At 45.5% G+C, this 12,372-nt stretch overlaps 1 protein-coding gene across 1 annotated transcript in view; it reads left to right on the forward strand.

The window, feature by feature from the left end:
* The first annotated feature begins 297 nt into the window (after positions 1 to 297).
* Positions 298 to 12,372, forward strand: part of SYTL2 (synaptotagmin like 2) — a 65,014-nt gene continuing 52,939 nt past the window's right edge. Inside the window, 1 exon segment of the mRNA XM_052661721.1 lies at positions 298 to 398. Coding sequence (XP_052517681.1) covers positions 298 to 398 — 101 coding nt within the window.

A 12,372-nucleotide genomic window follows, 5' to 3' on the forward strand; every position in this document is an offset into this window, starting at 1 on the left:
AATGCCGCAGCGGGAACAAGTGACCTGTCTGGCCGAGAATCCAGCATCCTGAGCGCTTCCTCTTGACATCACCCTCCAGACCACTACTACTGCCTTGAAGGATAGGGTGTTTAGGATTTTGCTATCAGCCACCTAAAACTTTTGCCTAGCCGAGAGAAGACTTTTGCTGCAGAACTGAACAAGATACCATTCCATTGCACTTTTTCATCCTTTGGTCATCCTGGCTACGGTGACTTGTTCAGCTTGGGGAATTTGAGGCTGTGTTTTTTACTGTCATTTTTGTGAACACTCTTCAAAATGATCGACTTAAGCTTCCTGACGGAGGAGGAGCAGGAGGCCATCATGAAGGTTCTGCAGCGAGATGCCGCCCTGAAGAGGGCTGAAGAGGAGAGAGTCAGGTAGGAGGCTGGCCCTCTGCGGGGGGAGGAGGGCAGTCCATAAGAGGATGAGACACTTCGTTCCTCTCAGCTGTGCGTGGTCGTTCTGACTTGGAACCTGACTTACGGGTTCCAATTTCAGGTGTATTTCCTGGACAGGACTTTCTCCTCCTTGGTATCTCTCATCCCATAGGACTCATGCCAGAAATAGTCTTGATTAAAAACCTAACTAAATGGCTTTAACGTATAAAACACTGAATTAAAAATGAAGTACTCTCTACAAACACATCCATACATCTACACTCCCCATATATATCTATAATGTGTACACAAACACACACATATTCACTTTTTTTTCTTTTACGGAATCTACTTCTTTAAAAGATCATGTACTAAATTAGAAAAAAATGTTAAGTTTCTAAAGTGTTGAGAACAGAGAAGTAGCTCACATTTTCGCATATTTTCATACATGCTTGAAATGATTTCAACAGCAAATTGAAATTGGTTCTGACTGAGCCAGTTTTTCATTTGTGTCCCTTGAGAAAGTGTGATGCTGTTCTTGTTGGGAGGAACTCAAACCAAATGTTCCGCATCAACAGTCCTACCACTTTCACCTACTGTGGGGTAGGAGGAGCATGAGGTCAGAGTGCTTGAGTCCTAGCCCTGCCATTTATTGCCTTCATCATCTGGGTTTTGAGGGCAGTGAAAGGCTTCCTGAAAGTAAGTTAGTTGTATTCATGGCATAACCCCTCATCCCAGGAGTTATCCAAGAGGAGCATCAGCCATCTTCTTACTTTTTGGGACACCATGATCATAAACAATGGATTTATTTGTATCCATATTTAATTTATTTTTTCATAGTTGACCCTCATTTGAACATGGATGCTTTGTAAAAGAACATGCCGAAGTTCCCTTTAAGTACTCCAGAGTGTCTGATTATGTCTGCTCATCATAATTCATGTTAAACAGTGCTTAACAGACTGCAAGGGGCTTATATGCCCATTATTTCCTCTGAGCTCACAACACTCATGCAGTTGGGATGCAGGGTGGTTTGTAATTACACCAACCTGATGTGTGAGGAAATTGACCTTGAGACAGGTCAAGTGACTCACCCAGGCTCATGCAGTCCATAGATGTCAGAAGTGAGAATTAAACCCTGGCCCGCAGGTGCTCATTCACTGAGTCTACCGTGCCTTCCTGAGAAAACTGCAGCAGACAGGACATCCTGCGAGCCAGCCGTGACGGAGGGGGTGGCTGCCATGGACACTGAGCTGGGACTGTGAAAGGACGCGGCTGTAGGTGGTGGGGATCATGAGAATGGGGTTCCGTACTTGTCATGTTCCGTCCTCCAAGTTGCTGCTCCCCACTCTCAGCAAGTGGGGCACCTCCAACTGTGTCCCCTGGAGAGCTGGGAATTACACCAGTCAGCCATCGGGGTCTCTTGGTAGCATTCATCCTTAAGCAATCACAGTACATGAATGTCATCCTCTTACGGATCCTCCCAGCAGCCCTGAGATTTGGCAAGGCAAGACTGTTAGACCCATTTTAGAAATGAGGGGGTGGGGGAGCAGCGCAGAGGAAAAATTAGTAGGTTTTTCAAGCATAGAGGGGAATGGGAATTCCTTTAGTCTCTCAGAAGGCTAGATGGAGAGACTCGGAGGGAAAGCAGTGGAGTTGAGATTGCCCCAGGGCCCCATCCCTCTTCCTGCCTCCAGACATGGGAACTTTCAATATTAGCAATCTGCCATCTTTGATTCCTCCCACTGTGGCGCTAGTGGTAAAAAACCTGCCTGCCAGTGCAGGAGACGCAAGAGATGTGGGTTCGATCCCTGGGTTGGGAAGACCGTCTGGAGGAGGGCAAGGCAACCCACTCCAGTATTCTTGCCTGGAGAACCCCATGGAGACAGGAGCCTGGCGGGCTACAGTCCGTAGGGTTGCACACAGTCGGACATGACTGGAGTGACTGAGCATGCACGCACCGACAAGGGTTTACGTGTGATCTGTAATTCTGCTTCCTCCATCTAGCCGGATTATGAAGGCTAGGGGGAGGTTACCCTCCCTTCTATTTTAAACATACTTAATATTTTATTCTTTTTAGAAAATATTATTTGGCTGTGCTGGATCTAAGTCAGAGCATGTTGGATCCTTAGTTGTGGCTGCAAACCCCTAGTTGTAGCATGAGGGATCTAGTTCCCTGACCAGGGATCCGACCTAGACCCCCTGCATTGGGAGTGTGGGAGGTTAGCCCCTGGACCACCAGGGAAGTCCCCTCCCTTCTATATTTACTTGGCCTCTGGGATTCCAGGCTATCGGGTCTTCCTTGTAGTTCTCCGATTCTGTATGAGTGGAGGTATTTCTCAGGCATCTCTGGTAAGAGCTGAAAATATCCTTAAAAATTCCAAGTTCTGCCTGAAAGTGAGCCTGGTGAGGGGTGGGAATGGGTAGCCACTGGCACCAGTGAGTCTACAGCCACAGCAGGAAGGCTGTGGGTCCTCTTGCAGAGGTGACCTTGCAGAGTCTCCTTCCATGCCCTGTTTCTGAGGACACCTCTGAAGCTGCCTCTGGTGCTGCCCTTGTTTCTTGCTTTTGTAAACTGATGGAAGAAGGCTTGGGGTGGTAAAAATCTAGTGTGAGTCAAACCCTGTTTGCTGCTACCATTCTGGTGTGTCAGCTGCTCAGTCGTGTCCAACTCTTTGGGACCCCCTGGACTGTAGCCCGCCAGGCTCCTCTGTCCTTGGGATTTTCCAGGCAAGAATACTGGAGTGGGTTGCCATTCCCTTCTCCAGGGGATCTTCCCAACCTGTGGATCAAACCTAGGTCTCCTGCATTGCAGGTGGATTCTTTACCGTCTGAGCCACCATTCTGGGGGCCTTCCTAGTTAGGCACCAAGCAGCTTGGGTGGGCTTGGCCATGGGCGGGTCCAGGACTGAGTGCCAGGGGCCAGATGGGCAGCAGGCCCACACCCTGTGGACACTGACAGAGGCCCAGCTCACAGCCTGCTCCATACAAGAGGAATGGCGCTCTCGAACCCTTTGCTTTAGCCCTGAAGGGACTTGGATGATTCTGAGGCTGTCTGTTCCTGGACTGATGGAACAAAATGCTGTTCCTTGGGCTTTTGCTTTTCAGTCCTCTTACCATCCCCTAAGCTGTTTGTCTTTGGTGCTTCCATCAGAGTTATAGCCTGACAGCTCTGGAAAGATTTTTGGGGTCCATATCGGTCACTTTACAGATAAAGCAGGAAAAACCCAGAGAGGAGAAGTGACTTACCCAGGGTCACACAGATAGTGCCAACGCCATGATAAGAAAAGCTCTTGGTCCCCTGGTTTGAGAAGAACAGTAAGGGCCCTTCAGTCAAAACTAATGTGATTTTGAATCCTCTCCTCACCACTAAATCAACTGTGGTTCATTCGGCGAGTTACTTGACCTCTCTGAGCCCTCAACTCAGAGACTGGGAATAACCATAGTATCAAACTCAAAAGAATTATAGCCAAATAAAATAATTCTTTATCTTCTTAGCACATAGTAGATGACTGATACATTTTAATTTCCTTATTCACCACTCCACCTTTGCCTCTAAGGAAAAAAAAAAAGGACAGAATTCTCTGGTTAGTGGTCTGATTCCTTAGAAGAAATTACTCCTAAAGCTCTCAACTATTTATTAATAAAATAATGGAGTCTAATTGAGCACTCTTTAAGTATAGGAAACTTCTCTGGACTAATGAAAGGGATTTTAGGGTAATTGAAACATTACCAGCCTACCCGTCCCAGCCCTCAAGGTATTTACCATTTATTGGATTATCAATTGCAAATTTAAAATCTCCACCTTGTTTCCTTAACATGATTTTGCAATGCCCCCGTTCTCCTCCAAGTTGGTGAGTGACTCTAGAGACATAATTTAGGTAATTCTATTCTTAACCTAAGCAAAACACCATTAGAAAGGCAAATCTGCCACTGAAATTCAGAGTGCTTCAGCGTGCCATTTCAAATGCTGGTTCTGTATGGACCTCGGTGGCGAGGACATTACTAATGGGCTACAGCACTGCTGCCCGCTAGGAGCAGACACTGCCTCGGAGTCTTCAGTACGGCTGTGGAGGAGAGTTGCATTTAAACTGAAATCTGTTTGCCATTCCTCATTTATCCAGGAATGCTTTGGCTTGTTCACATCCAAGCTCTTTCAAGACCCTTTGGAGACGATTTATCCTGTAGGTTACCTCCCATCCAAATTTCAGGGCTTCCCAGGTGGCGCCAGCGGTGAAAGAACCCGCCGGCCAGTGCAGGAGACTTTAGAGACGTGGGTTCGATCCCTGGGTCAGGAGGATCCCCTGGAAAAGGGCATGGCAACCCACTCCGGTATTCTTGCCTGGAGAATCCCACGGATGGAGGAACCTGCCGGGCTACAGTCCAGGGGGTCACAAAGAGTCGGACACGACTTGGCGACTCAACAACAACCTCCAGATTTCATGGATCAGAAAGTGAGTGTCGTACAGAAGTGTCCAGTTCCCAAATCACTCAACCTGTTAATGGTAGACGGTGGATTTGAACCCAAGGGAATATCCGCTGTGGTGTCTCTGGAGTTCAGTGAGAAGACAGCAATTCCAGGCCACTGCAGCTCCCCGCTACCTGTAGCCACAGGTGGTAGGTGCAGTCACCTACCATGCCGCTCTACCCAGCCTGCTTTCCCCACTGCCAGCTGGAGACATTTCACAAAGCAGCAGGGCAGCAGACATCAGCATGGATTCTTTTTCTCTCTCCTGGCTGCCTCCTCCCTCTCTGTCCTCTTTTTTTTTTAAGAAACACCACCACACATACATAGATATAATTTTGGTCTTTTATGGTTTGAAAATGACACACTCTAGAGGTGGTATTTCCTGTGCTTTGCGTCACACTGCCAGCAGGAAATCATTGCCCCTGGGTGTCTGTACACCGCCAGCACTGTGCCCCCAGCCCATAAACACACAACCACATCTAGGGTGATGGGTGCTCTTGCCGTAGATACCATCTCAACCGCGACCGCATCTTGTGATCCTCCGCTGCTGCCTTAAGCCCTAGTTTCTTTGAAATGAAGGCAGTTGTCATTGAAGAACTGCCTTCCAGCACCTCTGATGGTGTTTTCTGTCAAAGCAAAGGGGAAAGGAACCAACATTTATCCAGGGTTGACATTGTACACAGTGTCACATTTTCCCCCTTGATCCACGCAATGGTGTAGCCGAACCCACTCAACAAGGAGGAAATGGGGAGTGGGAGGGGGTGAGGTTAAGCGCCCTGTAAGAGTGAAACCTTGCTCATCCAACTACAAACCTGTGTTTCCCATACAGTGTACTGCCTCACAGCAGACTGTGGGGACCTGCAATGTATCCACAACGTGGGTGATGCATGTTTGGTCTTATTTTCCACTGTAATGAGCTTTTGCAGTTTATTTCATTCTCACGTGTGCTTGTTTTCAGATTCTCTATCAAAGGGTGAACTCCTTCATAGAAAGAGTGAAGTGTGATAGCCATCTTAGAAATCATAACCACGTTTGGCTGTCCCTGGCGGGGTGGGAAAGCAGTAGAAAGAATGTGGATGAGGAGGCAGGCTGGCTTCTGGTCCTGGCTCTGTGTGACCTTGGGCAAACCTCTTAACCCCTCTGGGTTTCAATTCATCTCTGAAGTGAGGCCATTTGTAACTATCAGCTCTCGTATTCAAAACAATAATGTAAGAGTATTTTCAAATCACCTAGTCTAACCCTCTTGCCCAGAATATGCTGAGCAGTTAAAAATACTATCTAGGGAATCAAACGGTCAGCCTCTCTGGCCAGTCTGCTGATTCTCATTATCCACAGCTGATCAGATAACATCGTCTAGGTTCTGCCTATGATGCTAGACCTTTGCTTCCTCATGATGAATAGCTAGAATCTGGGGTGTGCTGTGTAAGTACAAGGAAGAAAGCTGTTTGAGCCCAGGATGAAGGGTGCCGCTATTCAGGCTTTTCTGTGGAAGCACTCACATTCTTTTTGCACCACGGGAGTTGGCATTTGCAGTTAAGACTGGCTGTAGACTATTTTATGTACAGTTCCAAGCATAGACCTTGTATGCAATAGGGAATCAATGAACTAGTGGATAAGCAGATGAACAGATAAGGCCTTTAACATACAGAGGAGGCAAGTTGGCTGTCTTCTGAAATTGACTGAATTCTTTGGGCATCATAGTAAACCTGTAAGGATTAAATGAGATAATGCATGTGAAGTGCCATGCATGAAGCCCAGTATAAAACACATGCTTAGCGTATATTAGCTGATGGAATGGGGGCATGACCAGGACAGTGTCTTCTCTAGGTTGAGTATTCTTCTGCTTTCGCTTTGCCCAGCAGCCTGTGGGTACTTATTGAGCATCTTCTCTGTCCTCAGCGCACTACTAAGTATAATGTGCAAGTGGAGAGGATGGTAAGGTGTAAAAAGTGTGAGGGCCAAGAAACTTACCCTTCTCCCCACTTCAGCTAAATGGTACAACTAGAGAATCAAATGCTAATTTGTTGGTACAATTTCAAAAAAAAATGAGAGATCAATGTAGGCTGGTAGAGAAGATTATTTTTTTTTAATTTTTAAAAGTTATAGTTAATTTACAATATTATATGTTTCCTATTAGTACTGCATTGGGATTCAGTATTTGTATAGATTATATGTCTTTAAAAGTTATTACAAGATAATGGCTATAATTCCCTGTGCTGTACAATATATCCATGTTGCTTATCTATTTTATACATGCTGCTGCTAAGTCGACTCGGTCGTGTCCGACTCTGTGCGACCCCATAGATGGCAGCCCACCAGGCTCCCCCGTCCCTGGGATTCTCCAGGCAAGAACACTGGAGTGGGTTGCCATTTCCTTCTCCAATGCATGAAAGTGAAAAGTGAAAGTGAAGTCACTCAGTTGTGTCCGACTCTTAGTGACCCCATGGACTGCAGCCCACCAGGCTCCTCCGTAGTTTGTATTTCTTAATCTGGTACCCCTATTTTGCCCTTCCCCCATTCCTTTTCCCCTTTATTGTCCATTAGTTTGTTTTCTATATCCCTGAGTCTGTTCTTGTTTTGCATATACATTCATTTGTATTATTTTTTGTTGTTATTGTTCAGTTACTCAGTCGTGTCTGACTCTCTGTGACCCCATGGACTACAGTATGCCAGGCTTCCCTGTCCTTCACTATCTCCCTGAGTTTGCTCAAGCTCATGTCCATTGAGTCAGGGATGCCATTCAAACATTTCATCCTCTGTCACGCCTTTCTCCTCTTGCCCTCAGTCTTTCCCAGCATCGGGGTCTTTTCTAGTAGTCGGCTCTTCCCATCAGGTTGCCAGAGTATTGGAGCTTCAGCTTCAGCATCAGTCCTTCAAATAAATATTCAGGGTTGATTTCCTTTAAGATTGACTGGTTTGATCTCCTTGCTGTCCAAGGGACTCTCAAAAGTCTTCTCCAGCAACACAGTTTGAAAGCATCAATTGTTTGGCTTTCAGCCTTCTTTATGGTCCAACTCTCACATCTGTACACAACTACTGGAAAAACCATAGCTTTGACTATATGGACCTTTGTCAGCAAAGTGTTGTCTTTGCTTTTTAACATGCTGCCTAGGTTTGTCATAGCTTTTCTTCCAAGGAGCAAGCGTCTTTTAATTTCATAGCTGCAGTCACCATCTGCGGTGATTTTGGAGCCCAAGAAAATAAGATCTGCCACTCCTTCCACTTTTTCTCCTTCTATTTGCCACGAAGTGATGGAACCAGATGCTATGATCTTAGTTCTTTGCATGTTGGATTTTAAGCCAGCTTTTTCACTCTCTTCTTTCACCCTCATTAGTTCCTCTTCACTTCTACCATTAGAATGGTATCATCTGCATATCTGAGGTTGTTGAGATTTCTCCCAGCAGTCTTGAATACAGCTTGTGATTCATCCAGCCCAGCATTTTGCATGATGTACTTTGCATGGAAGTTAAATAAGAAGGGTGACAATATATAGCCTTGATGTACTCCTTTCCCAATTTTGAACCAGTCTGTTGTTCCCTGTCTGGTTCTAACTGTTTCTTCTTGGCCTGCATATAGGTTTCTCAGGAGACAGGTAAGGTGATCTGGAATTCCCATCTCTTTAAGAATTTTCCAGTTTGTTGTGATCCACACTGTCAAAGGCTTTAGCGTAGTCAATGAAGGAGAAGCAGATGTTCTTCTGGAACTCCTTTGCTTTCTCTATGATCCAATGGATGTTGGCAATTTGATCTCTGGTTCCTCTGCCTCTTCTAAACCCAGCTTGTACATCTGGAAGTTCTCAGTTCATGTACTGTGAAGCCTAGCTTGAAAAATTTTGAGCACTACCTTGCTAGTGTGTGGAATGAGCACATTCCCCAAGTAAGTGACATCATATATGATTTGTCTTTCTGTCTGACTTATTTCACTACCCATAATATTCTCCAGGTGCTAAGAAGAGTTTACCAGCACCGCCTAGGTGGTAGATTCTTTTTATTCCTTTTTTGGTCATGCTGTGCAGCCTGCAGGATCTTAGTTCCCAAATCAAAGATCACACCTGCACCTCCTGCAGTGGAAACACCGAGTCTTAACACTGGACCATCAGGGAAGTCCCTGATGGTGTGATTTCTTTTGTAATCTACATCTCTGCAGAACTTGGGCTTCGATGTCTTGCATGTGGTTTCATCTATAAAATATTCCAAATGGCTAAGATAGAAAAAGAGATTGATTAACCCTGGCAGTGATTATCATGACAGGAAATATATGAATAGCACTTAGTGCATTTGAAAGTATTTCCTATTTTTTTTGCCACTTTAAAAGAGATGAACCAGGAACCCAGCCTGAATTCTTTACTGTAATGACCTTACTGGAAGCCTGACTCCCACAGTACTGCAGGCTTAGGGGGGCCAGAGTCCTGGAGACAGACAGTTAGGCAGGAGCAGATCAAGCGTTGCCTAATGACACTTACAAAGTGCTTTTCAGTTGAACAACAAAAACAAGTAAATAAATAATCTCGTGAAGGGAAATTGGGCGTTGTTACGCTCTGAGGGTTTGTGGTCTTCTTCAACAAGTTCATGGCTGATGTTAGATTTCCTTCGGCATTTTCCTGATCCTCCAAGAGATGAAGTGTCCTGCCTGAACCGGAGAAGGCACTGCCATTGTGATGGAGCTTGGTTCACTCAAGCCCAGGAACAACAGGCTCTCATCTCTTGTCCGACTCCCACCAGGCTGGCTGCTGTGCATTTACGTATTAACAAGTTATCCACTTAACAGTTTCTAGGCATCAGTTCCATGCCAGGCTCTGTGCTGGTGCTCTTGTTAGAAAGGTGATTAGGAGGTAGTCCTCACTTTCAAGGGGTTAGCAGGGTTCGCAGGTCAGTGTGTGAGATGGACGTGCAAACAGATCATTGGAACACGGCGTGCTGAGCGCTGCCATGGAGGAGCTGTGGGAGCACGGAGAAGGGCCGGCCGCCCGGTGCCCTCGGGAGTCAGGGAAGCCTTCCCCAGTGAGGCGGTGCGTAGATCTGAGGGATGAGGGGTCACGTGCTGGACAGAGAAGTGAGAGAAAGACATACCAAGAGAATTTACATTTACTGGTCTCTTACCAGGATCCAGGAACTGTTAGGTACTTCCAGGTAAATACTGCCTTTCATCATCCTAGAAGTCCTGCAGAGTACCTATTATTTCCCCCTGTCTTTATAAACAAGGAGACTGAAGCTTAGAGGGGTACAGGAAGCTGCCAAAGATGGCATGTAAGCAGAGTCAGAACTGGAATTTGGACCCAATCTGGGGAGATGCCAAAGCCCATAGTCTTTCTGCCACAACCTCCTGCCCTTAATGTCTGCAGAGGTCATGCAAGACCAGTTTGGAGATCAGTGAGAAGTCAAGTGGGGAGCATGGGAGCAAATGCTGGAAAACGAATCTGAAAAGAGAGCCTGAAGCCAGGTGGTCGGGGGCTGCATAGGATATTCCTTCCTTCCAGAAGTGCTGAGTGAACACCCACTGTTCCATGTCTGGAAAGATATAAAGCAAAGATATATTGACTACAGGCCCTACCCCTAGGGGCTCACTGTCTAGTCATGGAGAGCTGGAAGGACTTATCTTTTCTGGCATTGAACTTGAATGTGGTCCTTTTGGGAAGAGAAGGCAAAACCTCCATCAGCAACCAGGGTGGATTATTTGCTCTGCTGAAAATCAAGGCAATGATTCCACATGTCAGCAATACCATATAATATTTGTTTTTCTCTGTCTCACTTCACTCAATATGAAAGTCTCTAAGTCCATCCAGGCTCCTCTGTCCGTGGGATTTCCCAGGCAGGAATGCTGGACTGGGTTGACATTTCCTTCTCCAGGGAATTTTCCGGACCCAGGGATCAAACCCACATCCCTGCCCTGCAGGCAGATTCTTTTACCACAGAATCATTTCACTTTTTTTTTTTAATGACTGAATGAACACATCTTCTTTTTCCATTCTTGTTGATGGACATTTAGGTTGCTTCCATGTCCTGGCTGTTAAAAATGTACACTCTACTATATATAAAAATAGATAACTAGTAAGGACCTATTGTATAGCACAGGGAACACTCAATACTCTGTAATAATCTGTGTGGGAAAAGAATCTAAAAAAGTGGATATACATATATGTATAACTGAATCACTTTGCTGTACAGCAGAAGCTACCACAACATTTTAAACCAACTATATTCCAATAAAGATATTTGAAAAAAGAAGGAACCATAAAGTGAAGACACTGTCCCTGTTAGGATTTTGTTTGGATACCGCGTGTATCCGAGGGTTGTGATTGGGCATGTTTGGCCTAGGGCCACTTTTTTAAGTGGAGAGCAGGGACGTTTCCAGCAGAGAGTCAGACTGGAAAGTGTCTCTTCAGGCACACTTTGGAGAGAGAAAACGTACTTGCCAGAACCCTGGTGACTGTCCCTCCTGCCTTCCTCTTTCCCAAGTGGGCCTTTGTGCAGCCGTCACACACAGCCCTGCCACCACCTTGGTGTGGCCACCCTGCACATTCTCTGGCTAAAACACTCAGATTTGCTACGTTAGGTAGTGTGCGTATTTGCTTGAATGACAGTCATCAAACCCTGTTGGGTTTTTGTAGCACAGTATCTTCCAAGAGTTGAAAGTCTCCTTAAGGCTTTTATTTTACTTTACGTACAGCTCTGTGAACAAAAAAAGATAGGTTTTTTTAACTCTCATTTTATCGACATGGATAGAGATGCGGAGGTTATGAGACTTGTCATTTCAGAACAGTGTTTCTCTGTCTGTTGGAAAATGGGGGAAGCTTTAGGAGGGTGGTACTTGGTTTCTTCTTTAGATTTTAGCTTCTCCGTGAGCATCAATGACTGTGGAAGCCTTAGAAGCAGTATCTGCACAAATGGAATTTATCCCTGCCTGCACTCCCTACCCCACCTAAGTTTGATCTTCCCTGATCCCAGCCTGCCTTGTTGAATTCATTTTCCTAGAATTTAGAACCAGGGACATATAGGCTTCCACAAAAGTCTCTGATAAGTTCATTTCACTGAAATGGCAAGAACTGATGAGCTGATAACTTCCCACCAGTTATCCACTCAGTGTTTATTAGGTGCCAGGTGTACGCAGACTGTAGTGTATATGCATTAGCTAACTTAATCCTCATAGAAATCTCATGAGGTGAGTTACTATTATTAACCCCCTTCCTTTTTAAAGATTTTTTAAGGTGGACATTTTTAAAGTCTTGAATTTGTTACAGCATGCAGCTATTTTAAGTTTTGCTTTTTTGGCCACTGAGGCATGTGGGGTCGTATCTCCCCAATTAGGGATCAAACCCGCACCCCCTGCATTGGAAGGTGACGTCTTAACCACTAATCCATCAAGGAAATTCCTTAACCCCTTTTTAAAAATAAGGAAACCAAGGCTTAGGGAAGCATAATATGCCCTCTTTCTCTGGGGTATTTGCATTTCAACAGTGAACACATAAGCCTGCAGCCGAAAAGTGAATTTGCTCTTGAGAAATCTCAGGCG

Source organism: Budorcas taxicolor, chromosome 25 (genome assembly GCF_023091745.1).
Source record: "Budorcas taxicolor isolate Tak-1 chromosome 25, Takin1.1, whole genome shotgun sequence".
Classification (NCBI taxonomy): domain Eukaryota; kingdom Metazoa; phylum Chordata; class Mammalia; order Artiodactyla; family Bovidae; genus Budorcas; species Budorcas taxicolor.